This window comes from Rousettus aegyptiacus, unplaced genomic scaffold, assembly GCF_014176215.1.
Source record: "Rousettus aegyptiacus isolate mRouAeg1 unplaced genomic scaffold, mRouAeg1.p scaffold_m13_p_10, whole genome shotgun sequence".
Lineage (NCBI taxonomy): Eukaryota > Metazoa > Chordata > Mammalia > Chiroptera > Pteropodidae > Rousettus > Rousettus aegyptiacus.
The window spans coordinates 51534681-51560920 of record NW_023416285.1 but is presented as its reverse complement, the minus strand read 5'-3'; the positions used below and the strand labels follow the sequence as shown (position 1 = coordinate 51560920).

At 32.3% G+C, this 26240-nt stretch overlaps 1 protein-coding gene across 7 annotated transcripts in view; it reads right to left on the bottom strand.

Moving 5' to 3' along the window:
* The window catches only part of ANKRD17 (ankyrin repeat domain 17), a 136600-nt gene that overhangs the window by 54853 nt on the left and 55507 nt on the right, over positions 1-26240 (bottom strand). For all 7 annotated transcript variants that reach the window (XM_036227870.1, XM_036227875.1, XM_016154023.2 and 4 more), the window contains exons 2-14: positions 21058-21211; positions 16158-16314; positions 13788-13935; positions 13387-13534; positions 12028-12261; positions 9306-9400; positions 7195-7432; positions 5677-5868; positions 4697-4806; positions 3263-3350; positions 1668-1795; positions 1267-1410; positions 772-874 (exon numbers count right to left, since the gene is read on the bottom strand). In XM_036227870.1, coding sequence (XP_036083763.1) covers positions 772-874; positions 1267-1410; positions 1668-1795; positions 3263-3350; positions 4697-4806; positions 5677-5868; positions 7195-7432; positions 9306-9400; positions 12028-12261; positions 13387-13534; positions 13788-13935; positions 16158-16314; positions 21058-21211 — 1939 coding nt within the window. The remainder of the gene's footprint in view (positions 1-771; positions 875-1266; positions 1411-1667; positions 1796-3262; positions 3351-4696; positions 4807-5676; positions 5869-7194; positions 7433-9305; positions 9401-12027; positions 12262-13386; positions 13535-13787; positions 13936-16157; positions 16315-21057; positions 21212-26240) is intronic.

Sequence of the window (26240 nt, the reverse complement as noted above, 5' to 3'; positions counted from 1 at the left end):
CTGGCTACAGGTACAGCAATCAGCTGTTTGCTATACCAACTGAAAAAGGTGCCAAGGCTCTATGTTGTTAGTAGTGACTAGAAAGAGCTGGTGGAAATACTTAGTATTCTTGTTGATAAAATAATACAGGTAGCCAAAAACCAAAAAATTAAAAACAGATTGGTTCGTCAGGTGAAACTTTTAAAAAAGAAAAACTGAGTCAAACTAGTAGCTGTAATGTTTTGGGACATAACTTATGAACATGCATGGTGTAACATCCACAAGTCAAATAAATAAGGACCTCAGAATTCTAGAGAAACAAGCATATCTGAAGTAACTTTGAATTATTGGTTGAGAAAAGGTATCCCAGGTATAAAATACATATTAAACCAGTTACTATAGAATAAATTTTAAGTTTGATCCAATTTGTTATTTATGCCTCATATTGTTACAAAAATTTAAGTAATTTACAAAAATGTTACCCAGCCTCACATTTCAACATGAATAGAAATGCTACTTATTAGAGGAAATCATAGATTATCAGAACTGCATCAAAGATGAGCATCTGAATTTCTCCTGCTAATACTTCTAAATCTAGCACAAATTAGTGCTAATTAACTATCTTCTCTACCAATAACATACTTTTTCATTGGTGGAAAAAATCTTTAATTATGCCAACTTAGTAAAATTCATTTTTTTGTGGAAAAATAATTTTAAAAGGCTAAGCTTTTGTAATCTTATCATTTTTACCTGGACAACATGTTAGAAACAGTCTTTAGAAGTATAACTGACCTTTATTCCTGATGGGAAGAGTAGTGGCAACATTGGCAGGTGGTTTGTCAGGCTCCTGAGGTGGGACAACCATAGGCAGTGCTTGAACTGGTACACGAGGAGCCTAAGACGAAGAAAACTAATTATATTTCTACTTTTCCTACACAATTCATTAGACAATATGTTTTAAATGAAGAATAAGTTACTAAGAATTATTCAAAATATTTTGAAGGAAGCATTATTCTTTGACGTATTTACTTAAAATATGTTGGTACCCAATTATTTTCCACGATATTTTTTTAACAGACTTTAAATTCAATTCAAATAAGAGGACAAAGCAAAATTCTATCAATCTAGAATCTGAATATTATACTAAATGTTCATTAACCATATCAAGTACATGTCTATAAAGAGAATTACATAATATAACAAAAAATCATCTAGTTTAAACTGAAGCAATGAGCAATAGAGAAATAAAGAAGATATAATATAAAATGCTTTAGTTTTCAATCTTACCCTATTTAAATCGTGGGATGGGGGGGTTAACTGAGTGACATCTGGTGGAGGTGCTGAGAGCAAGTTATTAGGATAGTCCAAAAGATAGCAAACAACACTTGTATGGCCACCTTTTGCTGCTTCTATCAACATAGTCGAGCCATCCTGAAAGAGTGAATATGGAAGGAAAATTTTTTTTTTTTTTTTAAAGTTAACTTACAGAACAATTAAGGAAGATAAAGACAACAGGCCCTAGACACATTAAAATCTTAGGTTTAATAAAGAACACTTTCCTCTAATAAAACAGGAGAAAATGAATACACTTAGAATGCTATTATAAATAGAACTTATAGATGATATTTTGTAGTATTCAAGAATGAAGAATTAATCACAATGTTACCTGAAACATTTGAGTTACATACTTTTAAACGGTGAGTAGGATCTGCCCCATGAGCCAAAAGTAGTTCCACCACGGCCAGATGACCCCCTGCACAAGCCAGGGACAGTACAGTATGGTCATTATTAGCTGTAGTTCTATTCACATTTGCTCCTGAAACAGACGAGGCATGAAAAATCATGTTAATAGAGCTCTGTGTCTTAAATCATGATAAATTTCAAAATCATAAAAAGTAGAGAATAGTATAATGAAGCCCCACAAAGCCATCACCCAGATTCAATGATTATAAATGCAGAGCCAATTTTGTTTCACATATACTCATGTCAATTCTCCTCTACCAGCCTGAACTGTTATAAAGCAAATCCCAGACAGACATGGTAAATTATATCAAATTATCATCTATAAATAGTTCAGCATGTACCAGTAAAAGAATAAAAGCATATACCATTCCTAATACAATCACTTTTTAAAAAGTAAAATGAAATTTTACCTACATATTAAGTTAGTTATTCAGCAGAAAACATAACTAAAAACCAATGAAAATAAACCACACTGCCCTCTACAGGCTAAATATGTAGAGAACGAACACAGAATAAAAAGTAATAATAGTATTATCTTTTTTTCAAAGGGAATATCTAAGAATGAAAACAGGTATATTTACTCTTTGATATGAACTGATCCCAGATTTGGAGCACTGTACTAGGCAATGTGAAAAATGAAAATAAAATAACAAAAAGAAACTGGAATCAGGATAATTAAAATTAACTAAAGAGATAGTGATTATGTAAATAATTCTATTCATAATTCCATTTTTTTAGAATACTATTATGTAAATGTACATCACAAGTAAGTGTTCAAATTCCCGAAAATAATTTGACCAGTAAGCTATTTCTCATTTATTTTCTTTACTTACAAACAATTACAAACTGGACATTTCTTTGTTTTTTCTAAGAAGGAAATGGCATAATTGCCTTTTTAATTATATACAGTCTTTCTATACATTTGAACTTATGTAGTAAACACCTAAGAAATAATTTAAAGGAAGAAATCAGATGCCACTTTTATCATTAAGGTTTTTCGCATTTAAAGTAGAATTACTAACCATGAATGAAAATCATCCATGTATTTTGGCATATTTGTCACATTTCAATTTTGAAAATTTTTTGTGCTATAATAATGACCACCACTTCTCCACATTTTACAAAGAAGGAAAATTTAGGCCCCAGGAAATATAAAGGAGAAAAGTTACTTGCCCTCAAGTTACTGAGTGGCATAAAGATTATAAAAATCCAATTTCAAGATATATTATTACATGAACAGAACAGACTAAGTAATCTAAACCCTCAAAGTTTTATATAGAGAATTTTTTTTTATGCAAATGTTTCTTGACTAGGGTGGTAATCAGTTATGACAACTGTTCATAGTTTTGGAACTATTCTATATACTGCAAGATGTTTATTATCTACTCACTTACAAAATCTCTGCAGCTGTCCCTCCACCAAGTGATATCAAAAAAATGTCCTTTACCCCTCAATCTCTAAATACTTGTGTGCAAGGAATAGACACATTTGATTTAAAAACAAAAACAAAAACAAAAAACCCTCTTTTACATAGACCTACCTTTACTAATTAAGAACTGAACAGTACAAACATGACCAGCTCTTGCAGCTTTCATTAAAGGAGTTCTTCCACCTTCAGATTCATGCTCCTGTTTAAAAAACACAAACTTAATTGATATTTAATTGTCAGTGTACAATTACTCTTTTTTGTGAACGTCAAAAGAAAAAGAATTGGACTAATTTCCTAATCTAAATATCATGCTTTGAAGTAAATTATGGAATACATTTAAATTTAAGAAATCTCAAATTAGAAACATGTTCTGCCGAAATAATTTAAGAACTGGAGTTACATTCATGTCATTGTGACACCCTCACCTAAATCCATCTGGATAATTGTTCCTTCTCTCTCTACAAAAAGACTGTGGAACTTGAACAGTGAGTGGTACTCTAGCACAGGCCTCTCAAAACAATCAACATTATTAGTATTATGTTTCACAGCTACTGCAGTTAACACTAGAAATATAGTTCCCTAAGACGAAGAAGTTCAAAATCTAATAAGGGAGAAATATACTAGAATATCATGTGCCATAAGCACTTCAAGAGTTGTACCAACACACGTAGAGCTGAAACAGACCACAATAGTAATCTAATTCAATCCTCTACTTTCATAAATAAGGCAAGAGAAGTTAATTAACTAAGTAATGGAGGTCCCTGTTTCTGCCTGCATGTGAATTTGTTATAAACTATGAACTTCTTCAGGAAAACACATTTCCTTATTGATCTCAGTCCCATAAATACACAAGTGTTTACGTTTTAGTTAAAACCTACCTTTTCATGTGTCACTCCTACTCTCTTACAAGCTAAACTGGAAGACTATTTTCCCCATGCACATTTGCTGTACACTTCCCTACCTCTCAGGCTATACTCATATACTATTCTTCCAACTAGAATATCTCTTTTGTCACAACATTGCCATAAGTATCTTTCTAAACCTTACATAGCACAAAATGTAGTATCCCAGATGATGTCTTTACTTCTTCTGATCTTGTTTACTCTCTGAACTTTCCCTATAACATCTCTTTATAATCTTCCTATGATGACCTCAGTATTATATCTTTCTTACTAAATTAAATGTTATTTGAGGGAAAAAATTATTTATTAAATACTTAATCTTTTTAACTCCTTTATGATTTAATAATGTTCTGAACAGTATAGGTACAACTTATTTCCTAAGCTACAGTGAAATGCCTCTAAGCTGTATTTGCTTTTTTACACCAAATCTGAAAAGTTTCTAAAAATGGTTAAGTATCTAAGAGAAAATAATTTTGTATTAACATGTCGAACACAAAATTTTCACATTTTAGGTAGGCGACAGGGGTAGGCCAACATAAAATTGGAATTAAAGAAATACCTTTGTCTATAATCTATATTTAATTTTAAATTAATTTCTTGTATTAGTTTTAAATATTAGGATTTAAAAAGTGACATAGCTTACCAGATCTGCCCCTGCCTGAAGTAAAACATCAGCTACATCAGTATGACCATTTTCACAGGCATATGTTAGTGCTGTATCCCCTGTTGCTGTTGTAGCATGAACATTAGCTCCTGCAGTAGTATTAAATACACAGACTTAATAATACATTGATGGACATAGAAATTTCTTCTAGATAAGCCAAATATCTTCAAATTAGACAAAATAGCCTTATCCATTTCTAGAAATCTAGAAATAGAGAATATTGTCAGCATCTTTAAAATCAAAAAAGAAAAAACAGAAATAGATCACTGCTTGAAATTAAAGCTCCAAATACTTCAAATAGCAATAAGGTAAGCATTATTCACAGTGGCCAAGACATGGAAATAACCAAAGTTGCCTCCGATAGATGATTGGATAAAGAAGATGTGGTACATATATACAATGGAATATTATTCAGCCACAAGAAAAGATGAAATACTGCCATTTGTGACAACATGGATGGATCTTGAGATAATCATGCTAACTGAAATAAGTCAGACTGAAAAAGTGGAGAACTATATTTCACTCATATGTGGGATATAATACTGAAAGCAACAAACAAATATGACAAACAAACAGAGACTCATGGGCACAGACAATGAATAGTGGTTACCAGAGGGTGGGAGGGGAAGGGGAAGGGCAGAGGTAGACAAAGATAGGTTAAATATTTGGTAAAGGGAGGAATTTGGGGTGGTGAACACACAATGCAACACACAAATGACATATTACTGAATTGTACATTTGAAACCTATCTGATTTTATTAACTAATGTCACCCCAATAATTTTAATTAAAAAAACAGCAATAAGGTAAATCATTTATTCAGAATACACACAAATTTTATCCCATCACTTTTTCACATACACTCAATATATCTAAATACCAGAAAAAACTATTTACATTATAACATTTTTACTTAAATAAATCATATAAAAAACTTCTCCCAAATGCAAAAATGCCTACCTGCAGCTAATAAGTATTTAACTAACTCCAAATGACCCTCTTGAGCAGCTTCCATTAAAGGGGTAGAACACCCTAGTTCTATATCGGCTCCTGCCTTAATTAGGAAGTCTGCCACTTCCAGAAAGCCTCCACAGCAAGCCAGAGTCAAGGCAGTTTCTTGAGTTTCTTCTGTCTGTGCATTGATATTTGCTCCTAAAATAAAGATTCTAATTATTGAGAGAAAGTCATCAACTTATTTCAGAGATAAGCAAAACATGATTGTTTCTTAGGACATTATACTTCAAAAATGAACACTTACATTACTAAATAATAAATTGCCTCTCCCCTACTCAGGGGAGTAGTTAAAAATAAACTATCAAAATCATATCCACTAGTCCATATTTGATGTACACAACTGGATTAAGATTTACTTAGCCAGAAGGTACAAGTTGTATGATAAAAGGACTTAGAAAAAAATAAATAATCTACTTTCCATCATTATAAAGATTCAAAAATAATGATGATAAAGATATTGATGATGATAATATAATAGATATTGTTTAATATGCTACTGGTACTTCCCAAACAATATTGAAAGCAAGTTCCTATCAGCTCCATTTGACAGCTAGGGAAATTGAGGTTAATTAACTTGCTCAAGGTCACAACATTATCATTGTCACCGTTACCAACATAGCTAATACTTAACAGGTACTATATGACAGTGTTCTAAAAACTTTATATATATATTAATTCTTATAGCAACCACACAGATAACAAAATTGAAGCACAGAAGATTAGAAACATGCCTGAAGTTACAAAATTGGCAAGAAGCGAAGTTGTGATTCGGAGTCTGTTCCAAAATCTATGCTAAAGTTCTAGTCACTATTACCTCTTAATAAAAAAGTTTTATTAAAACATGCCATTCCTCTTAAATCTGTCCAAACAAAAACTTTATTCTAAAAGAGATATAAATATTAGACTACAAATATGAACAGAGGTGGGTGATTACTTCTAAATTTAAGGCATCTTAATACAGTAAAGTAACTCTGATTTTTCCCAAAAGAGAAGTCCATATGTACTGAGCTCTCTGACAGTTTCTTATATGTGCATTCTTACATTCTTATCAAGTTAGTCCTTATAGCAGGAATTCCTGTACTACGTTTCGTGAAATACTAGATATATCAAATATGTATTACTAGGTATTCTGCCCCAAAAGAAATTCTCTAAATCAACATAGTAGCTTGAGAAATGCTGAATCTCATATATGCTCCTACACAACCTACAACCCTAACCACCCCACTTCCAGTGCTGTTTTTAATCACATAGCACTTAATGGCTCTGAAAGTTCTGTGTTAAAGAAGTCTATTTGATTTTATTTAGTGCAGCATGGAAGCAATTTTCCAGGCAAACACTTTATCATTAGTTTTGTGACATCTCATTACAAATCCACTAGAAAGATGAAATATTGAATTTAATTTTATAAAATTATAATCTTACATTTTACACATTTGTACTTAGTGTCTTGATTGGAATTGTTACCTTGGCCTAGAAGTAATGCCACCATTTCTTCATGTCCTTCACGAGCTGCTTCCATCAATGGTGTATAACCTTCATCATTGACCTCTTCCAGGCTAGCTCCTCTTTCAATAAGCAAAGCCGCAAGTTCCACATGCCCACCACATGCAGCCAAAGTCAATGGTGACTCAAATGAATCAGCAGGCATGTTCACTTGGGCACCACTGTCAAGAAGTAACCTAGCTACTTCAACATGGCCATCCTAATTATAATGCAATTAAAAAATTAGATCAACAATATTAAAAGTCTTTTAAAATATAAAAATTTCTCAATTATTATACAGTGAAGCTTATTGATCTCCACTCAAATGAGAATAAACATATGCTTAACATTCGGGTCATAAGTATTAAGACTTTTCTATATTTCTGTCGTATAGAGTAGGAAATGGAGATAGAGAATATAAAACATGTAGAAATATGTCTTCAATCAAGAAGCCTGTTAACCACCAGGAAAAAGAAACAGTAAGTACATGAAACGATACCTGTGAGATAACATTAACACTGCATACGATATAAACTTAAATGCTTAAAAGATAAAGTTTAGAAAGCAAAAATTCAACTTTTGTAGAAACTGTATGAACAAGCTTGATTAGGTAGTAAAAGAAAAATGCAATCATTTTTGAAGGAGTGGGGAAATTGTGCATGATATGTTAGGGGAAGGAAAACACAACATGTACATGGTATTTCCTTTGTTGTTCAACATTCAAATGAAAATTAAAAAAAAAAAAGAAAACAGAAGTACTCTTATCTTGTCTCCTTTACCACAGCTTCCTAACTATTGGCAACTTCAAGGCTCCCTTTTCCCTCCTTTCTTTCGATATTATTTTTCCTTCTATATATTACCTCATACAACAGGCATCTTATTTTCTTTTTAACATGCCATACCCATTTTGCTTCCATTCTTCCCATACTGTACCATTTTTATGTCTTATTACTATGGTTATTCTGATGTTCCTCCAGCTCAGAATTTTCTCCCACATAGTCAGCTCCTACATTTCCTTTAAAGTTAAAAACCTCAATATCTTAGCAAGCTTCCCAATGTTTGGCCCCTATCATCTTTCATATACTTATAACACTTCCAATGCATGCTGGTTAGGTCTATAAAATACTCCATTTTAATTTCTTAATACACGTACAGGTTGTTACTCTAGCGGGGGTGGCAAAGGTGTTTCAAATTCCTTATCATGGAATATCAGTGATGTGTTTTACATGTATTATCTCATTTAATCCCTGCAACGACCCCAAAGAAGTATAATATCCTCATCTTAACAGATGGGGAACTCAAAATCTTCAAAGAAAACTTATGTTTGCTTAAAAAAATAATTTACTAAAGCAAATACTGGCATGACCATAAGGAAAACAAAGACAATTCAAGTCTTAAATGGCTACATAGTATTTTTTTTTAATTAGTAATTAAAATTTAATATCCTTTTACTCATTCTCCAAAGGGAAGTTAAGAAACTTCAAATTCATTCGGGGCCTCCTTTCTTTGGCATCTTTTTCTCATGAATCTGTCTATAATGTTACTCTGACCCATTTCGGTGCCATAAATCAAAGATACGATGTTTAAAAACACTATTATTAACCATTCCCAGGTACACATTCAGGGCTCAAAAAAGGAATTCAGGGCTCAAAAAAGACCATGATAGAGGGAGAATTACGTAACACAAATAATACTCTAATTTCGAAGTTCTGATAAATAAAATTATTGGTTTAACGAACACATTATGCTTAGTAATTAATATGTAAATACTGTGGATTATAGTCTCCTCCTTAATATCCTTGATCAACCTTCTAAAAAGCTACTTTTTGTGCAACTACATATCACCAGTACACTTATGTGAGACTAAGAAGATGAAGATCGTGCTGTAAAGCTTCAGAAAGTACCTCTAATAGAAGTTATTGTTGTACAACTGGCCCTGAAAACTATTGATAATTCAGATAGCTGAGGTTCCGGTTTACAATAAGTCTATAATAAACAAAATCTCTGAACCCAAGGAAAAGACACTCATTGCATACTGTCTTTCCTACTTACTATATAAATATATTTATATGTATGTATTTCAATAATCTTACCATGCAAGCCTCCATTAGAGCAGTGTGCATTTCATCTGTCTTATGCTCTTGATCTGCGCCTGCTTCCAAAAGAAATCGCACCATCTCTAGGTGTCCTAAACCAAAAACAAATAAGATTACTTTAAGATATCTTATTCCAAAAAATATAAGAAAAATTCCAACATTTTGAAGTTATATTTAATTATGGTACAATTAAATCTATAAGCATAATACTGTAGTCAGCTATAAGCCCCCCTCAACTGCTGAACACAACTTACACAAGTGAGTTTTGCTATTCTACTCCTTACCCTGTTGCCCTAGAAACTGTTGCTGCTAAAATCCTTGCTACAGATGAACAAAGACACCATTAAAATCTAACACCCAGAATATCTCCTCTACGACCTTTTAAGAGCTCGGGTATATTATAGTTATTTTACTTATAGTGTAGAATAAATTCACCTTCATGAACTACTAGCCTGGGATGATTATAATCACTGAAGCTATTTCTATGAAGAAATATGTTTTATGTTTCAATAACTAACTCAAACTTTTAGGAACAATCTGCCTGTAAGTTGAGAACTGCATATATAAAAACGTTCTTGAAACAACACCATTTAGTCTATATTTATTTATTTAGATATAAACATACATATACATACACACATATATTTATGTAGTTTCAAATAAACCATATTCTTCAGTTTAGATAAGACACCTTATGAGTATACAAAAAGAAGACACATTATGTTTTAGAAAAAATTTTAAATACTATGCAAGGAAGAATTAAAAAAATTAATTTTTTCTCGATTTTATTTGGAATGAGCTGTAGTGAGTTCTCGATCAACTGGGACTAGGGGGGAGTGAATGGTAGAATCAGAAATAAACAATTAAAACTAACTTTAGTGATAAGTGTAGCATCTGCCATATCTTGTTTTTGCTAAACACCTACCCTCCACCCTCCACCCTCCACTCTCCCTTTCCTCTCTATCATTCTCCCTTCCCACAGATCCCCATCAAAGTTCAGTCTTACTCTGAATTCTATCCCTTCTCCAGCTCCGCTTATCAACCTATGTCCTAGGAGACCTCACCAAAAATACAGGAAAGGGAGAGAGGGTCCATGGGTCCTTGAAAGTAGTAGAGATGTTCTCCACCAGCTGTTCTCTATTTGGCTTCTAGTTAAAGCCTGCAGACCCCAACCTCAGGTGCCCCTTTTGGAAAGCAGGGCTACACGCAAAGAGACAGATAGTAATTATATGGAGCCCGACCTCAGTGCTCTTCTGGCTAGCTGGGACTCAGCAGTAAAATACAGGCAGTTTCAGGTTCAAAAGTATTTGTGAAAAGGGAAGAGAGCCACCCAATCAGCCTGTCCTGGAGAGGCTTATTTCTTCTCAGGGCTTAATTCTCATCTTCCCAAAGACCAGCCTCCGCCCAATTACCAGACAGAACTGGGGAACTAGGCACTTCAGCTGTGCTTCCTAATCACCCTTAATCTGAATATCTGTTAATGTCAGATAATCAAGAACACTTTAGATACATATTTTCGCATTTAACTTAAATTTTAGGCATTTATGTATCTAAGCATTATTTTAGCCATGTTTTTAAAAGGAAATTATTCCAAAAGACCTCACACAACCTTGGCCACTTGGAAATAGAATGAAACAACGCTGAAGTAAGGACTAGGGTGAGGCAATCAAAGTCAGGGATGCAAAATTTAAGGAGGTATTCACTCGCACTCACAAGCTTGTGTAAGTGAGGATTCAATATTGAGTGTCTCCTTAAATTTTGTACTCACCTTGCAGGAGCCTTTTCTCGATACCTTAGAGTCAAGAATTTGTCACTTTTCTACGATACAAAACTGCACAGCTGCAGATAATATAAAACACTGAACTAAATAGCTATGCAGACAGACTGCATGAAATCTGCTTTTTAAAAAAGTTACTTAGTTTATAGACATTTATGTCATAAAGGTGGATTTTGAAAAATACTTGGCTCTGTGGCTATCTTTTTAGAATGCAGAATCTAGAGTATTAGCTAGTTGAAGACAAGGCATCTTTCCAGAGAATTATCTTGCTCTAAGAAAGTATTTTCCTGTATAATTATTTTCAGGCTGATTGACATCACTTAAAATATCATGTTCTCCTCTCTGTACAGTTATGGGTAGGTGTTCTCAATGTCAACCAGTTCTTACTTCTAACTTTATTACATGTGTTGATGATACTCTAAAATCGTTCTTTTGAATTCAAACTCCCTCCATACCACTTCTCATTTTTCTTCTCATAACCCCTCCTTTTTCTCCTTTCTTCCTGGTATCATGAGAAATAGCTTAAGCACTTTCTTGTTAGTGGATCAATATGGCTATTTTACTGTGTTTTCTTCTAAACTTATAGGCTGAATACTTCTGGATTCAACAGGATTCTTTTGTGTGAACTAGGGAAAATATTCTGACATGCAAAACCATTTAAAAGTACACCACTTAAAAATGCATTTTATATTAAATAACTTTCTGATGAAGTAACTGCATCAATTAAGTCATTTTTCAGTGACAACATTTATGCTATTGAGTCCACATTTGAAAAGTTTACATATTAGAGTTTTAAACTTTGAAATACTTTAAACACTTTTATTTATCAATTAATTACATACTACATACTATTACCACTTTAATTTTTTTATTTTAATTAAAAATATAAACTGTCATTTTACATGTTTAAACTGTATTTTTAAAAAATGTTTTATACTGTACCTTTGTAACAAGCTAAAGTAAGGGCACTCTCTTTAAATTCATTGGAATGCGTATTAATGCCAGCCCCATTTTCTAGCAGCAATCTGGCTACTTCTACGTGTCCAGCACTTCCAGCTTCCATAAGAGGAGTATGACCATTTTCATTATGGTCCTCAATACTAGCACCGGATTCCAAGAGCACCTTTACAACATCTACATAGCCTCCAGCACAAGCATAAGTAAGTGCTGTATTGCCTATTTTAATAAAGAAAAATAAAAACACATTAACATAATATACCAATTAAAAGAGCCTAACTTAGCATCAAGAAAAAAACTGAAGAAAAAAAAAAACTTAATAAATTTAGATAATTATACATATATATATATATAATTATTTTCCTCACTGAAATCAACTTTCTATTCTTTCCACTTAAAATCAGGGTCAAATGCATGTGGAAAATCAGATATATTTACCACAATTATAGAGTTATAAAAGAACTGAGCCATTCTGAAACTAACTTTTCAGAAAAAAGTTATGTTCATTCTAATTTTAATCAATGTTTCACAAGTTTTTTGGGGGAGGGGGACTGTACTTATTCATTATATGTAGATACACCACATACCATTCCTTTTAATCGTACATATTTGTTTTCTCTACAATTTCAAACATCAGTTAACTGATCAAAGTTAAAGCAATTTAAAAAACATTCCTTCTTGATAAAAATCTCCAATGTTGTGGGGGGGGGTGGTCAACCTTTTGGGTAAAATGGGATTTCTAAAACCCCTTCAAGCCAGAACTTATAGACCTTAAAAATTATTTAAAATATTCAATATTTTTGAAAATCCTGCATGAAGAAAATACACAACATATCTTTTCATATAATTTTAGTCTATAACCAAATTTAAAAGAAAAAAAATTAGTTTACCCTGAAGTTATGTCCCTTGCAGGACACAATGTTTTCATAGCACTCTCTTTTCTTACAGGCCACAATTTAATAATAGTAGGAAATGAAAGACCTGCCTTTTGTCCCATATTCTTCTTGTTCTCCATATCTTTTCTTCCCTTCTCCCCTCAAAAATAGAAAACCTGAGTTTGAGAGCCACAGCCTACACCTCCCCATTGCTAGAAGGGTGGTCTTTCTAACTGGGCCAGTGTTTAATCTAAAAGAACCCTAAAAGACCAAGCAACCACACTCATACACAGAACTGGCAAAATTTCATTCAAAATATATTCTACATACTTTAAACCTAATGCATAGACTTATGCAAATGTATAATTTAGGAAATTGCAAAATCATCACTAATGATCACTTTCATGTGAAATAATTATTACCAAAGTGTATTAAAATTTAACAAAACTATAAAAGAAATATGCATAACCTGTTGAAGACTGTGCATTGACATCAGCTTTATGAGCTAGCAGCAACTTCACAATTTTGACATGTCCTCCATTAGCAGCAGCCATTAAAGGTGTGATGTCACCTTTGATTCCCCTATCTTCCACATTTGCATGCATTGCCAACAAAACCTTATGAAAGAAATTTAGAGAATATTAGAAAATGGTATTTTCATTAAAAAATTTTGAACATATGTTAACACCTACCTAGTCATACTATATATAGTACAAGAGCCAATAAACACAAAATGTATCTAACAAAATTATTTGTTAAAATGAGCCCAATGACTGACACTTTATTTTTTCCTTAGTAAGCAAACCAGATTAAAAAAACAAAACAAAACAGAATAAAACAACCCATGAACTTTATTTTAAGAATACAAACCTGTGCAAGCTCATAGTATCCAGCAGAACAAGCTAAACAAAGGAGACTCTCCCCTTCCTCAGTGTGTTCATTTACACTTCGCCCTTCAATGAGTAACTTTCGCACAGCATTTACATCTCCTTCTGAACAAGCTTCTGCCAAACTGCGGCTATTAGGGAAAGGATATTGTAACATCAGTATATAAGAATATAAAAAATTGCATAGCCTAAGTACTAGACAGTAGTGCTAAATAAGAATGATCATGTCAATATGATCCATAACAAAAAGAAAATTGAAAATGATTCAGTTCAATGAGTTTTTTTAAAGTGACATGTAAGTCATTGAATTAAACTTTTCAACATTACAAAATGTTTTCAGTTATGCAACAAAAAGATAAAAGTCTAATTTGGTATAAGTGATAAAAAACAATTTTAACATTTTATAGAAAATTACATGAACAAAATATAGGATATAATTACACTTCTTTTTGTTTGCTCATTAGAAAATTTTTATAAAATTTAATGTTAAAAAGTATTTAATAAAATGGGTAAAATTTGTGCTAATTATAAAGGCTTATCGAAGTCCTTCAATCAAGTAAAGAGAAATCACTCAGGAAAGTTATGAGTATGTGATAAAAAAGGAGAATCTGTTTTTGAAGTCTTATCCCATCATGTTTTGAGGGAGTCTGAAAAATACCCAGGCAAGCCAAAGGCTGTAATTCAAACAAAAGAGTGGAAAACGTGGAGCAACAGAAAATTAGACTGAGAGTAAAGTGTTTGCCCTGTAAACCTCCAAAAAAATTCCAAGTGTGGACATTTCTAAAGATTCTCAGACTTTTGGATAAAAATCATTCTAAGAAAAGCACTAAGTCCAGGGCTATTAATCAACAGTCTCTTTATTTCAAATATAACTCAATTCATATATCATTCCCTTGAAAGATGGCCCTGTACTTCAGACATGAAAGGCATCCACAGATAACCCCCTTTCTATACTTCTGTTATTACTAGATTCAGAATATCATCTTTAGCCCAGATTATGGCAGTCTCCTAAGCAGTCTCCCTGAAGTTCAGAACTTGTGAGCAAAGTTCTGGCACCTAGCACAGCACTTAAATAATGTAAAATCTGACATGCGGCAACTCACTGCACGCCACTGCATTTCTCAAGTTTTGTTAAATAAATATGACTGTCACAAATATATTCTACTGTTTTGCTGATAACTTCTAGTATTTTTAATGGCAAAGAAATCTATAACTTTTTTTCCTACTTGTCTTAGCTTTAATACACAATTCAAAGTGTTTTTAATTTCCTCTCTTGCCAGTCTCAGCGGGCACCACATTAAAAAATATCTGGAGATCAATAATATTGCAGGCCAGTAAAACTGAACTGTTAACTAAGGAACAGAACCTGAGGTTAATTAAAGAAGAGTCAATATATGGGAAGAGCTGTAAAATAAATAAAAACACAAAAATCCATACAAATAAAGATAACAGAGAAGCAAGAGAAACAACAAATTCATACTCTTAATACTATATAACCTCTTTTTCATGCTCTTAAAGGTAGTTGCATAAAAACACTATTATATAAAAGACAATTCTTAAACGCTATTTTTTATTCTCTAAACCCATATATAAAAGACATAAAATAGTGTCTTTTCAGAGGAGAAAAAGAAGCCTCTGAGGAGTGAAAAAAGTAACATGTATTAATGATTCTTTTCCAGCTATTTTCTTGGAGTTTACATGAATTTTTTGCTACGCTATCCATAATTTTTTTTATATATGAGATGGGGTGATTTTTATTGCATAAAGCCATTAGAAAAACTTAAAAAGCCAGTCACAAAATAGTTAGTGAACCCTTACTATTCTATGTAAAAGGAACTGTAGCATATACAAAAACAAAGTCCCTGGGATTCGCTTACATTCAAGTTATGGGAATAAGATCTATGACATCTTTTGAACATTCATAAAACAAAAACTTTGCCCTTTACGACAGTCAAACTATGTATATAAACTGGAAAAATGGCATGACAAATTATAAAGCATTTACTTCTTTCTCACCAACACATTAAAAGAACACAAAATCAAAATAAGCACAAAGTCTTTCATAATATCTTGGCTAAAAAATCAGCCTCGCAGTCGAACAGACACACTGGTGTCTCAGCCCTGCCACTTGTCACCTATTTAAACTTAAGTTACTCACATCTTTTAAACTGTTAATGAGCAAAATGGGAAAACGACATAAAATCTATACCTGAGTTTTTTTGTGAGTAAAACATGACATGTATTGTGGTTGATATAGTGCCAGGCACAAAAAGAATGCTCAGTAAATGTTAGCAATTTTTTATTGTATTTAAGAAAAATGTTTTTATATTGATCACAGTAAAAATGTACTTACTTGTCCGACTGCCCTGCATTTGCTGTGCTTTCAGCTCTCATACGGGTAAGTGCAGCAGCAGCTTCATCCAACGCACAACTAACAGATGATGTCAACCTCCGAAGGACTTCAGGATCTGCAAAGGCTTTACCATCAGCTGTAGATAATTTGCCTATTCCTATATTATTTTCACACCAATATGGATACACCCAAAAGGAGAAAACAAAGCAAAATTCAAGTTACTTAACTCTGTATATGTTATTAAATAACCTAAGTCCAAATCGTATGTTAGACTTATGTATTGTCTGCCCTGAATCTTTTGGGAAATCACTCTTCTCTAATTCTTTCCAAGTGGTCTACAAGTGCTTTACCCTGTAACTCTGGTGTCAGAAATGGATTTTTGAACTATGTTGAGACAACTAGGAATCCTCACTCAGGCTTTTGCTACAGGGATGGAAGAAAAACCTATATTCAAAGGTTGCTAAATTGTTAAGATATGAGTCATGAATTAGTTGGCCACTTTTTATCACCACAAATGAAAAACTCCACCCAAATAATTCAATACAGGAGAAGAAAAGAACAGAGAAAAGAAAGGAGACAGAATTCTGATCAAGTAATTTTTGACTCACTGACACTAGTAGTGACAGAGGCCAGCATCACCCAAATTGGAAAGGAAGAATTAAAACTGTCATTATTTGTAGTTCACATACTATATAAAGAGAACCCTAAAGATTCCACAAGAAGCTATCAGAATTGATAACTGAATTCAGTGAAGTAGTAGGATACAAAATAAATACTGAAATATCGGATGCATTTCTATACACCAATAATGAACTATCGGAAAGAAAAATTAAGAAAAAAATCCCATTTACTGTTGCATCAAAAAAATAAAATACCAGAAATTAATTTAACCAAGTGTAAGAGCTGTACTCTGAAAATTATAAATCATTGAAGAAACATTAAATAAAAACATATACCATGCTCGTGATAGGAAGAATCAACATTGTTAAAATGCCCACATTACCCAAAGCAATCTATAGAGTCAATGCAATTCCTATCAAAATACCAATGGCATTTTTCACAGAACTAGACCAAATAATTCTAAAATTTATATGGAACCATAAAAGATCTCAAATAGCTATAGAAATCTTCAGAAAGAAAGACAAAGCTGGATATTATCATGCTACCTGATATCAAACTATACTACAAGACTATGGTATCAAAACAGCATAGTACTAGCATAAAAACAGACACAAAGATAAATGGAACAGAATAGAGAGCCTAGAAATAAACTTACACCCATGTGGTCACGATCTGTGACAAAGGCGACAAGAAAATACAATGAGGTAAAGACAGTCTACAAATGACAGTTTTACTTCTTTTAATTTGAGTGCAATGGTGTTGGGAAAACTGGACGGATACATACAAAAAATAAAAGTGGACCACCTTCTTATACCATATACAAGAATAAACTCAAAATGGATTAAGGACTTAAGACTAAAAATCAAAAAATCCTAGAAGAAAACATAGGCAGGAAACTGACACTGCTCTTAGTAATATTTTTCCTGATATGTCTCCTGGTCAAGGGAAACAAAAGAAAAAATAAACAAATGGGACTACATCAAGCTAAAAAGTTTTTGCACAGCAAAAGAAATCATCAACAGAAATAAGACTACTGAACAGGAGAAGATATTTGCCAATAATACATCTGATAAGAGGTTAATAGCCAAAATTTATACAGAACTCATACTACTGAATACCAAAAAAACAAACAATCCAATTAAAAAATAGGCAGAAGACTTGAATAGGCATTTCTCTAAGGAGGACATAGAAATGGCCAATAGACATATAAAAAGATGCTCAACTGCATTAATCATCATAGAAATGCAAACTAAAACCACAATGAGATATAACCTCACACCCATCAGAATGACTATCATCAATAAATCAACAAATAAAAAGTTTTGGTAAGGATGCGGAGAAAAGAGAACCCTCGTGCACTGTTGGTGAGACTGCAAATTGGTAGAGCTACTATGGAAAACAGTTTGGAGGTTCTTAAAATATCAAAAATAGAACTATCTTATGACCCAGCAATTCCACTTCTTGATATTTATCCAAGGAAAACCAGAACATTAATTTAGAAAGATATATGCACCCCTATGTTCACTGTAGTGCTATTTACAGTAGTCAAGATATAGAAGCAATCTAAGTGCCCATCAATAGATGATTGAATAAAGAAGTTGTGGAACACATATACAAAGGCATATTACTCAGCCATAAAAAAATGAAACCTTGCCATTTGCAAAAACATGGACCAAGAGGGTATTATGCTAAGTGAAGTCAGAGAGATAAAGACAAATACCATAGGATTTCATTTATATGTAGAATCTAAGGAACAAAACAAACCAACAAAACAAAAGTGAACTCAAATACAAGAGAACTGGTGACTGCCAGATGTGAGGGGGCATTGGGGAGTTGGATGAAAAAGGCGAAGGGATTAAGGAATACAAATTGGTGGTTACAAAATAGTCATGGGGATGTAAAGTACAGCAGAGGGAATATAGTTGATAATACTGTAATAACTATGTAGTGTGGCAGGTGTATACTAGATTAACTAAGGGAAATCACTTTGTAAATAATATAAATCAAGCACTTTGTTGTACATCTGAAATTAATATAAACAATAGTGAATGTCAACTCTAACTGAAAAATAAAAAAATTAAAATAGAATATATCTGGGATTCATGGCCCCCAGCAGGAGGGAACCATTACAAAAAGATTGGGGAAATCTGAACACTGACAGTATATCTGGTAATAGTAAAGGAGTGCTATTGTTTTTTTCTTTAGATATACAATGGTATTATGGTTATATTTCTTTTTTCAGAAGTTTTTAATTGACAGGTACATACTGAAGCATTTATATAGAAATTATATGACACTTAGATTTGCTTCAAATTAACATAGAAGGGTAGGGAGTCAATAGGGTAGCAATGTGTAAGGATGAAACAAGATAGTCCATACACTGATGGCTAGCGAAGCAAGCTGGATGATGGATATGCCAAAAGTTCATGATGCTAGTCTCTCTGGGTTTGTATGTAAAGAAAACAAAGGAGGGAGGGAGAGAAAAAGTGAGAGAGAAGGAGGAAGGAAGAGTGGGGGAGGAGGGAGGCTAGCTTGTTATCTACTATAAAAAAAATAGAAAAGAATGGGGATAAGTACAGAAATGAAAAAAATAAAACTATTGGCAGCCTATGAAACAGAACTCTACCTCTAAAAGTAGCTCCTTTCAGCTGAAATCTACTTTCATGCAGTACGTTTGAACCTGGTTCTGCCTCTCAGAGTCAAAGAAAACAAACTTCTCTCTTATATTCAATCTGAGTCTTCTCAATTTCAGGAGAAAGAGTCCCTGTTCCTCTTATGACATGTTTTCAAATAATTGCACAATCATCATTTATTTCACATAAATTTTATAACAACATCAAATTTCTGTTAAACACTAAATTATATTTCTACTATTCTGTACAAATAACTTTCTATACCCTACTGTTTTCACCTGCATCTGGTCAAGATCCCTTGATTAATCCATTACAGGAATTTTAAGCAAGATAGAAATCTTAACAAAGAGTCCTTCAAATATTTAGATGCTGTGTTAAAAGATATTTATTGGAAGGATTAATAATAGTAGTGGATCAGTTTTATGCTATAAAGTAGCAGTTTACATGTATTGCATGTACAATATATAGCACACTAGAATGCTCAACTGTGAACAATTAATGCTCATTATATTTATGACTACTTAAGAAAAGTTAAGAAAATACATGGTTATTTTAAATGACCATAGATATTTAAAGTTACTATTCCCTTCTATTTAATGCATATTGCATATAGAATGCTAAATCTTTGATTATGTATATAATCTCTAATTAAAACACTATTCCTATGCGGTCAATATAATGATGACCTACTTTACAAATAACAATGATTCACTTTACAGGGTTTCAAGAGACAGCCTTTGATAAAAATGTGGGGAGAATTATATACAGTCGATTCTCATTATTCATGGAAGTTATGTTCTATAAAGCTCCTAGGAACACTGAATTAATGAATATTGAACCACTGCTCCTACAGGAAAAACAGGGCTAGGTTTCTTCAAGCCTCTGGTCACATTTGCATCAACCAATCAATATTTAAGCTTGTTTTACATGTGTTTTTTGTTTAAAGACAACTTTATTTAATATATAGTTGATTCAATAACATTGAACTCACGGCTAACAGCACAATAACTCAATGCCTGAAAGAAGCTTATCTAACACATGTATTTTCTCCATAAGGCACATCACGGCCTTCTCACATTTAGGAACGCTATATCAGCATTACACTTGGGGGCCAATTTAAACAGTGACATTACCAACAAAAGGTACAAAATGTGAAAAATGTAGCACTAAGTAGATCGTGAAAAGGACACTTGTTTACAGTATGACAGCTGAAACAAGAAGGCAGAACATCACCTTATTCCACCTCAGCGGGGAACATGTGTGTAGGACGACTCAAATTTTTCACCATTCTGTGCATTTCTATGAAAGACTGAGAAAGTGCTGTGAGTACTAATTTTGGGGTACAAATACATTTATCAAGTAGGTAACTTCACAAATATGGAATTCGGGACTAAGGAAAATCGACTGTATAATAAGTTCCTCTTTATAAGCTTGACAACAACCTTATATTTTACTCTGGTAATAAAAATATTCTTTAATGAACTATTCCACATAATTCTCTAGAAAATAACACATTAACCTTATGAACAGTATTATCCTAAATATCTAAGTTCATACTTTGATGACAATAGGAGTTTTAATTAAATTTATATGCAACTTTGGAAAATTAGGTAGACTCATTACATATACAGAGATTGCAGACTTACCTGCAGCTTCCAGTAAAGCTTCCAGTCTGGCTTGTGTTTCCGGGTCTACTGTTCTCAGGTCTGCACCGTCAGCAGTACCTGACAAGAGCAACTTAGAAGCCGTTTCCAGCATTGGATTTTCCAAATCATCCTGATCCAAAATGAAAGACTCCACCTGAAAAAAATCAAAAGAAAAAAAAAAAAAAGAAAAAAGAAAGAAAAGGAAAGTGGGAAGAGAAACAGAAAAGAGAAAAAATGTTAACATAAACATCGAAGATAATAAATGCAATGTAATCCTAAACAAATTCGGTGGGATACATAAACCCATTGTTTAACTAAAGGAGAAAGTAACATCTTTTTTAAATTTAAGAATGCATTTAGAATTTCAGAATTTAATTTAAGAATTAAAAATTTAAGAATGTATGATTCACATGCAGTCTAAATTTTTTTCCTGAAATTTTATATATTCTTTTCTATTTTAAATTAGTGAGGTGAGGATGGTGCAGGGGTAGATTATGAGATTAATGTCTGAAAACTCTGATTTAGGTGGAGGACTTAAATTAGCTGTTCATAGGCATTTTGCTCTCAGGACTCCTTTGTTATAAAATACTGCACTTCCAAGGACTTCACATAAAGGTTAAATTTATACGTTTTTACCTACTATATGTGAAATTAAACCACAACTTCAAAAATTATCTTCATTAACATCGTTACAAAATTCAACAGAAAGGTTTTTAAGATCTGGAAAACTGTCAAGCCCAGATAAAATCATTTCCAAAATTCTAGTTTGTACCTGAAAGCTTAATTTTATCACTAGTAACAAATACTGCTAATCATTTTCCTTAAAGTGACAGGCTCATTTTTATCATTTCTGAGAACTTTTGCCAAATACATATGTTTGATCAGTGTAATATGTCTGTCAGCTATATTTTCTAGCAAAAATTGCATTTCATGGGGGTAATAAATGGATAATTCACCTCACACCTTAAAAAAACACACAAATGCTTTTCCTCTAAACACCATACCTTCACATGCAGAAGTGCTTTATCTGTATTTCCTATTTTGTCACATGCAACATTCAAGTGACATGTATTCAAAAGTGGACATTTCATAAAATTAATATTTATTACTTCATTAAAATTATTCTTAAGGTGAAACTTTTTTTTAAACTGTGAGTACATGGCAGTGAAGACTACAATGATACTAGTACGATTTAAAGAATTAGAAAATAAAAAATTCCTAAGACATGGGGAAAAGTCTGTTTTGACATCCGTAATCAGTGCTTCTTACAAATAGGTACTAAGATATATTCTTTCCTATCTTCTGATAAAAGGCTGATAATTATTAAACACAAAATTTATTTAACATAATCAAGGAAAATTTCATATATCTAAGGTACTTTTAATACTGCAATAACTAAATTATATTTAAAAAGTAATTATTAACCTAGAACATGCTATTATACCCACATGGAGTATCTAGAGGTTAGGAATAAGAAAAAAAAGACTTAAGGAATATATTCTTAAATATCATAACATCAGAAACTCACCTGTCTTGTAACTAGGCATTATGGCATTACTGTTATATTTGATCAACACATTCATTATAAAGGTTATTTGGGGGAAATATGTTTCTCTCCACATTTCCTAAACTAATGCAGTTTAACATGAAATAACATTTCAGATTTCAAATGTTTCAAATATAAATAAACACAGGATACTCTGAAAATAATCTCAGTAAATATCTGAAAAATTTCACTAAATTTTACAGTATGTTCACTTTAATCAATTAGTAACAACTACTAAGATGGAAGAGAGTTAAGGAAAAAAAACAAGATTAGTTTTGTTTTTAATTTTTAAATATTTAAAGCAGTAGCAAAAGCACTGTGATACATTCGGAAGTGAACTTTTGGCATGGTTTGGACATAGCAAGGTGTGATTCAAAATTATAGCATGGTAAAAACTATGTCTTCCTATCTTCAACCATGGTTGAGAAGATAAGTCTTTCTAAAGAAAAAGTGCTGTGCAATAAAATTTTCTGTTAAACAAAGATATTCTATACGTATCTATAATTTGTAATCCATTGGGAGAAGACAAAAGAAAAAGAAAAAAAAGCATAGAAAAATGAAAATAAAAAATGAACAGTGAAGACTTAAATACTATTTTAGATTAAAGTTTTAGAAAGTTCTAACCATGCAATACTCGTGTAAAACAATTTGTTTATGTCATTAATGGTACCCTCAATCCTATACTCAAATCACAAAATCATATGGAAAATTGAAAACCTTCTGGAAAGGAGATGGCATTTTTGATGCCATTAAGAACATGTGTGATTCATAGGAAGAGGTCAAAATACCAACATTAACAGGAGTTTGGAAGAAGCTGGTTCCAACCCTCAAGGAAGTGCTAGAGGACTTCAAGATTTCAGCGGAGGTGACAGAAACACCAAGAGAACTAGAATTAGAAGTGGAGCCCGATGATAAGACTAAACCGCTGCAATCTCAAGATAAAAATTTTAAAATATGAAGAGTTGCTTTTTATGGATGAGCAAAGAAAGTGGCTTATTGAGGTGAAATCTACTTTTGATGAAGATGCTGTGGAGACTCTTGAAATTACAAAAAGGATTTAGATATTACATAAACTTTGTTGATAATGATAATGCAGTGGCAGGATTTGGGAGGACTGACTCCTAATTCTGAAAGAAGCTCTACTGTGGGTAAAATGCAATCAGCCTCGCAGGCGACAGAGAAATTGTTTATAAAAGGAAGTCAATCAAGAAGGTAAACTTCATTGTTGTTTTAAGAAATTGCCATAGCAACCACAATCTTCAGCATCCACCATCCTGAATAGTCAGCAGCCATCAACAATGAGGCAAAACCTTCCACCAGCAAAAAGATTATGACTCACTGATGGCTTAGATGATGGTTAACACTTTTTAGTAATAAAGTACTTTAAGTGCTTTTGTTAGACATAATTCTATTGAACACTTAATAGACTAGTGTAAATATAACTTTTATATACACTGAGAAACAAAAAAGTTCACGTGACTAGCTTTATTGCGATATCCATCATACTGCAGTGATCTGGAACCAACTCTGCAATATCTGTATTAAGATAAATAATCAGTGTTTGAGAAAGATAACAGAGACCATGGGAAAGATGGTTTTGCATAGATGTCACAATAGACAAAAAAAGTCTATTAGGAACTTACTTCAATATGTCAAATGAAAGACTATGTGAGGTGGGGATTGAGAAAAGAATTGATCTTTGAGTACATACTTTGAAAACGAGAATGCTAGCAACCCAAAATTTAGACTCTGACCTTTACATTCCCCACCCTCCCACCCCACCCCTCTAACCAATTTATTACTACTCTGTGGTTCTAGGAACTATTGTGTTCATTTTTCATGATTTTTTCCTTTTAGTAAATGTTAGTGTTTGATTTTTATAACCAATTTTGTCATTCCAATGACATAAAGCTGGTTTACAGATGTAGAGTAGAGTGTAACTGATACCATTTAACCTACAAAAACTAAAAGTTCATTAGAACAACTTGAGGCTATTATCATGGACTGAATTACATAACTCAAGTATCGTCCTTTATTCACTGATATTCAGGGGACAGGCTATGCAAACATAATTCAAGGCAACAACAGTTTTTGAATGTCAGTATTATTTATTAATTTGAAAACATCTGTTGCATATAAAATATATTAAATAGCTGCAAATAAAAAGGTGGATATTAAAGTTAAGAAACTTTATTAACACTGATGAATAAATTCTTAAGTTTGCATTATGATTCTCAAACAAGCCCAGAAAAAACAGGGTATTTGCTCTTCCTAGTTCTTTGAATACAGACACAGATTTATCAAACATACTTATAGTAATCATAATTTATTGTCTTTTTGCACACGATCCTGAAACCTAATAAATACTTCTTCCGTCTGTATTTTTTATAGTCTTGATTAAACTTCAGCTAAAATACGATTCTTAATAAAGGGTAAATTATTCCAAAATTAATATATTTGGGTATATTTTTTCTGTAGTATATATAAAATCTTCAGTAGAGACACTGAACATTGATCCATGCATATAATGAAATAAAATAAGATAAAATACAATTAAAAAACCCACTTAAATTCCTTCTTAGAAAAAGAAATGTCAATTCTGAGTTTAGAGAATATATGTCTTCAATAGCAAAAATGAATCCAAGTAAAGGGCAGCCTTGAAATCATAAGACTAAGCAAATAGAAAAGAAGTTAGTATAATACCACCCATCACAGGTAGTTGTTAGTAAATGATTCTTCAAAGTTAGGAAAGTAAAAGCATAATATACCATAATAAACATATTACTGAGATGTCAGATTATATAAAAAATAAGAAAGCCAAGGTTGAATGAAATAATGCCAAAAGCCTATGTTAAGAAAGCAACTAGTTACAAATACTGCTCAATTCAATTCAATGCCCAGAGAAAAACAGGAATAAAACACATAGTTTTCAAAATGGGTATGAAATAAATAAAGAAAACTCAATAAATTAAGCTAAAGGCAAGGGTGGGAGTGGGGGATATCAGGAAAGTACACCTTTGCCATAAGCTTCAATGTTAGGAAAAAGACCAAAGACCAAAGAGACCAAAAGATATTATAAAAGATATTATAAAAGTGAGTGGGAAAATTTCTCCTACTTAAAAAAATAGCACAAAGGTTAGGATTAAAAGAAAGAGGGAAAAACAATTATATGCTATTTATAAGAGAAATACTTAAAACTTTTAGTTATAAAAGTTGAAAATAGAGGCATGAGAAGAAAATCCCATGCAAGGGTGTCATTAGCATCAGTCAAAAAATCATTAAAGGCAAAAAGCATTAAACCGAAAAATGGATATTTTGTAATAATAATAAACGTAATATACCAAAAGTGTGTAATAGCTCATCTTTTATGCACCTAGCAACATAACATAGAAACATATAAAATAAAGAAGCTATAAATATAAGCAACTAGAAAATTTATACAACTTAGAGGGAACTTCTCACATACCTATCTCAGAAAATGAGTAGAGCAAGTAGATTATGGAAAGATACAAAGGATTCAGAAATAAAACAAATGATTTCACTTATATGTCACAGTGAAATAAAACTCAGTATATTATAGAGAAAACAGTCTTTGAAAACAAATAAAACCTGACTGTACTTTAAGCAAATAAAAATC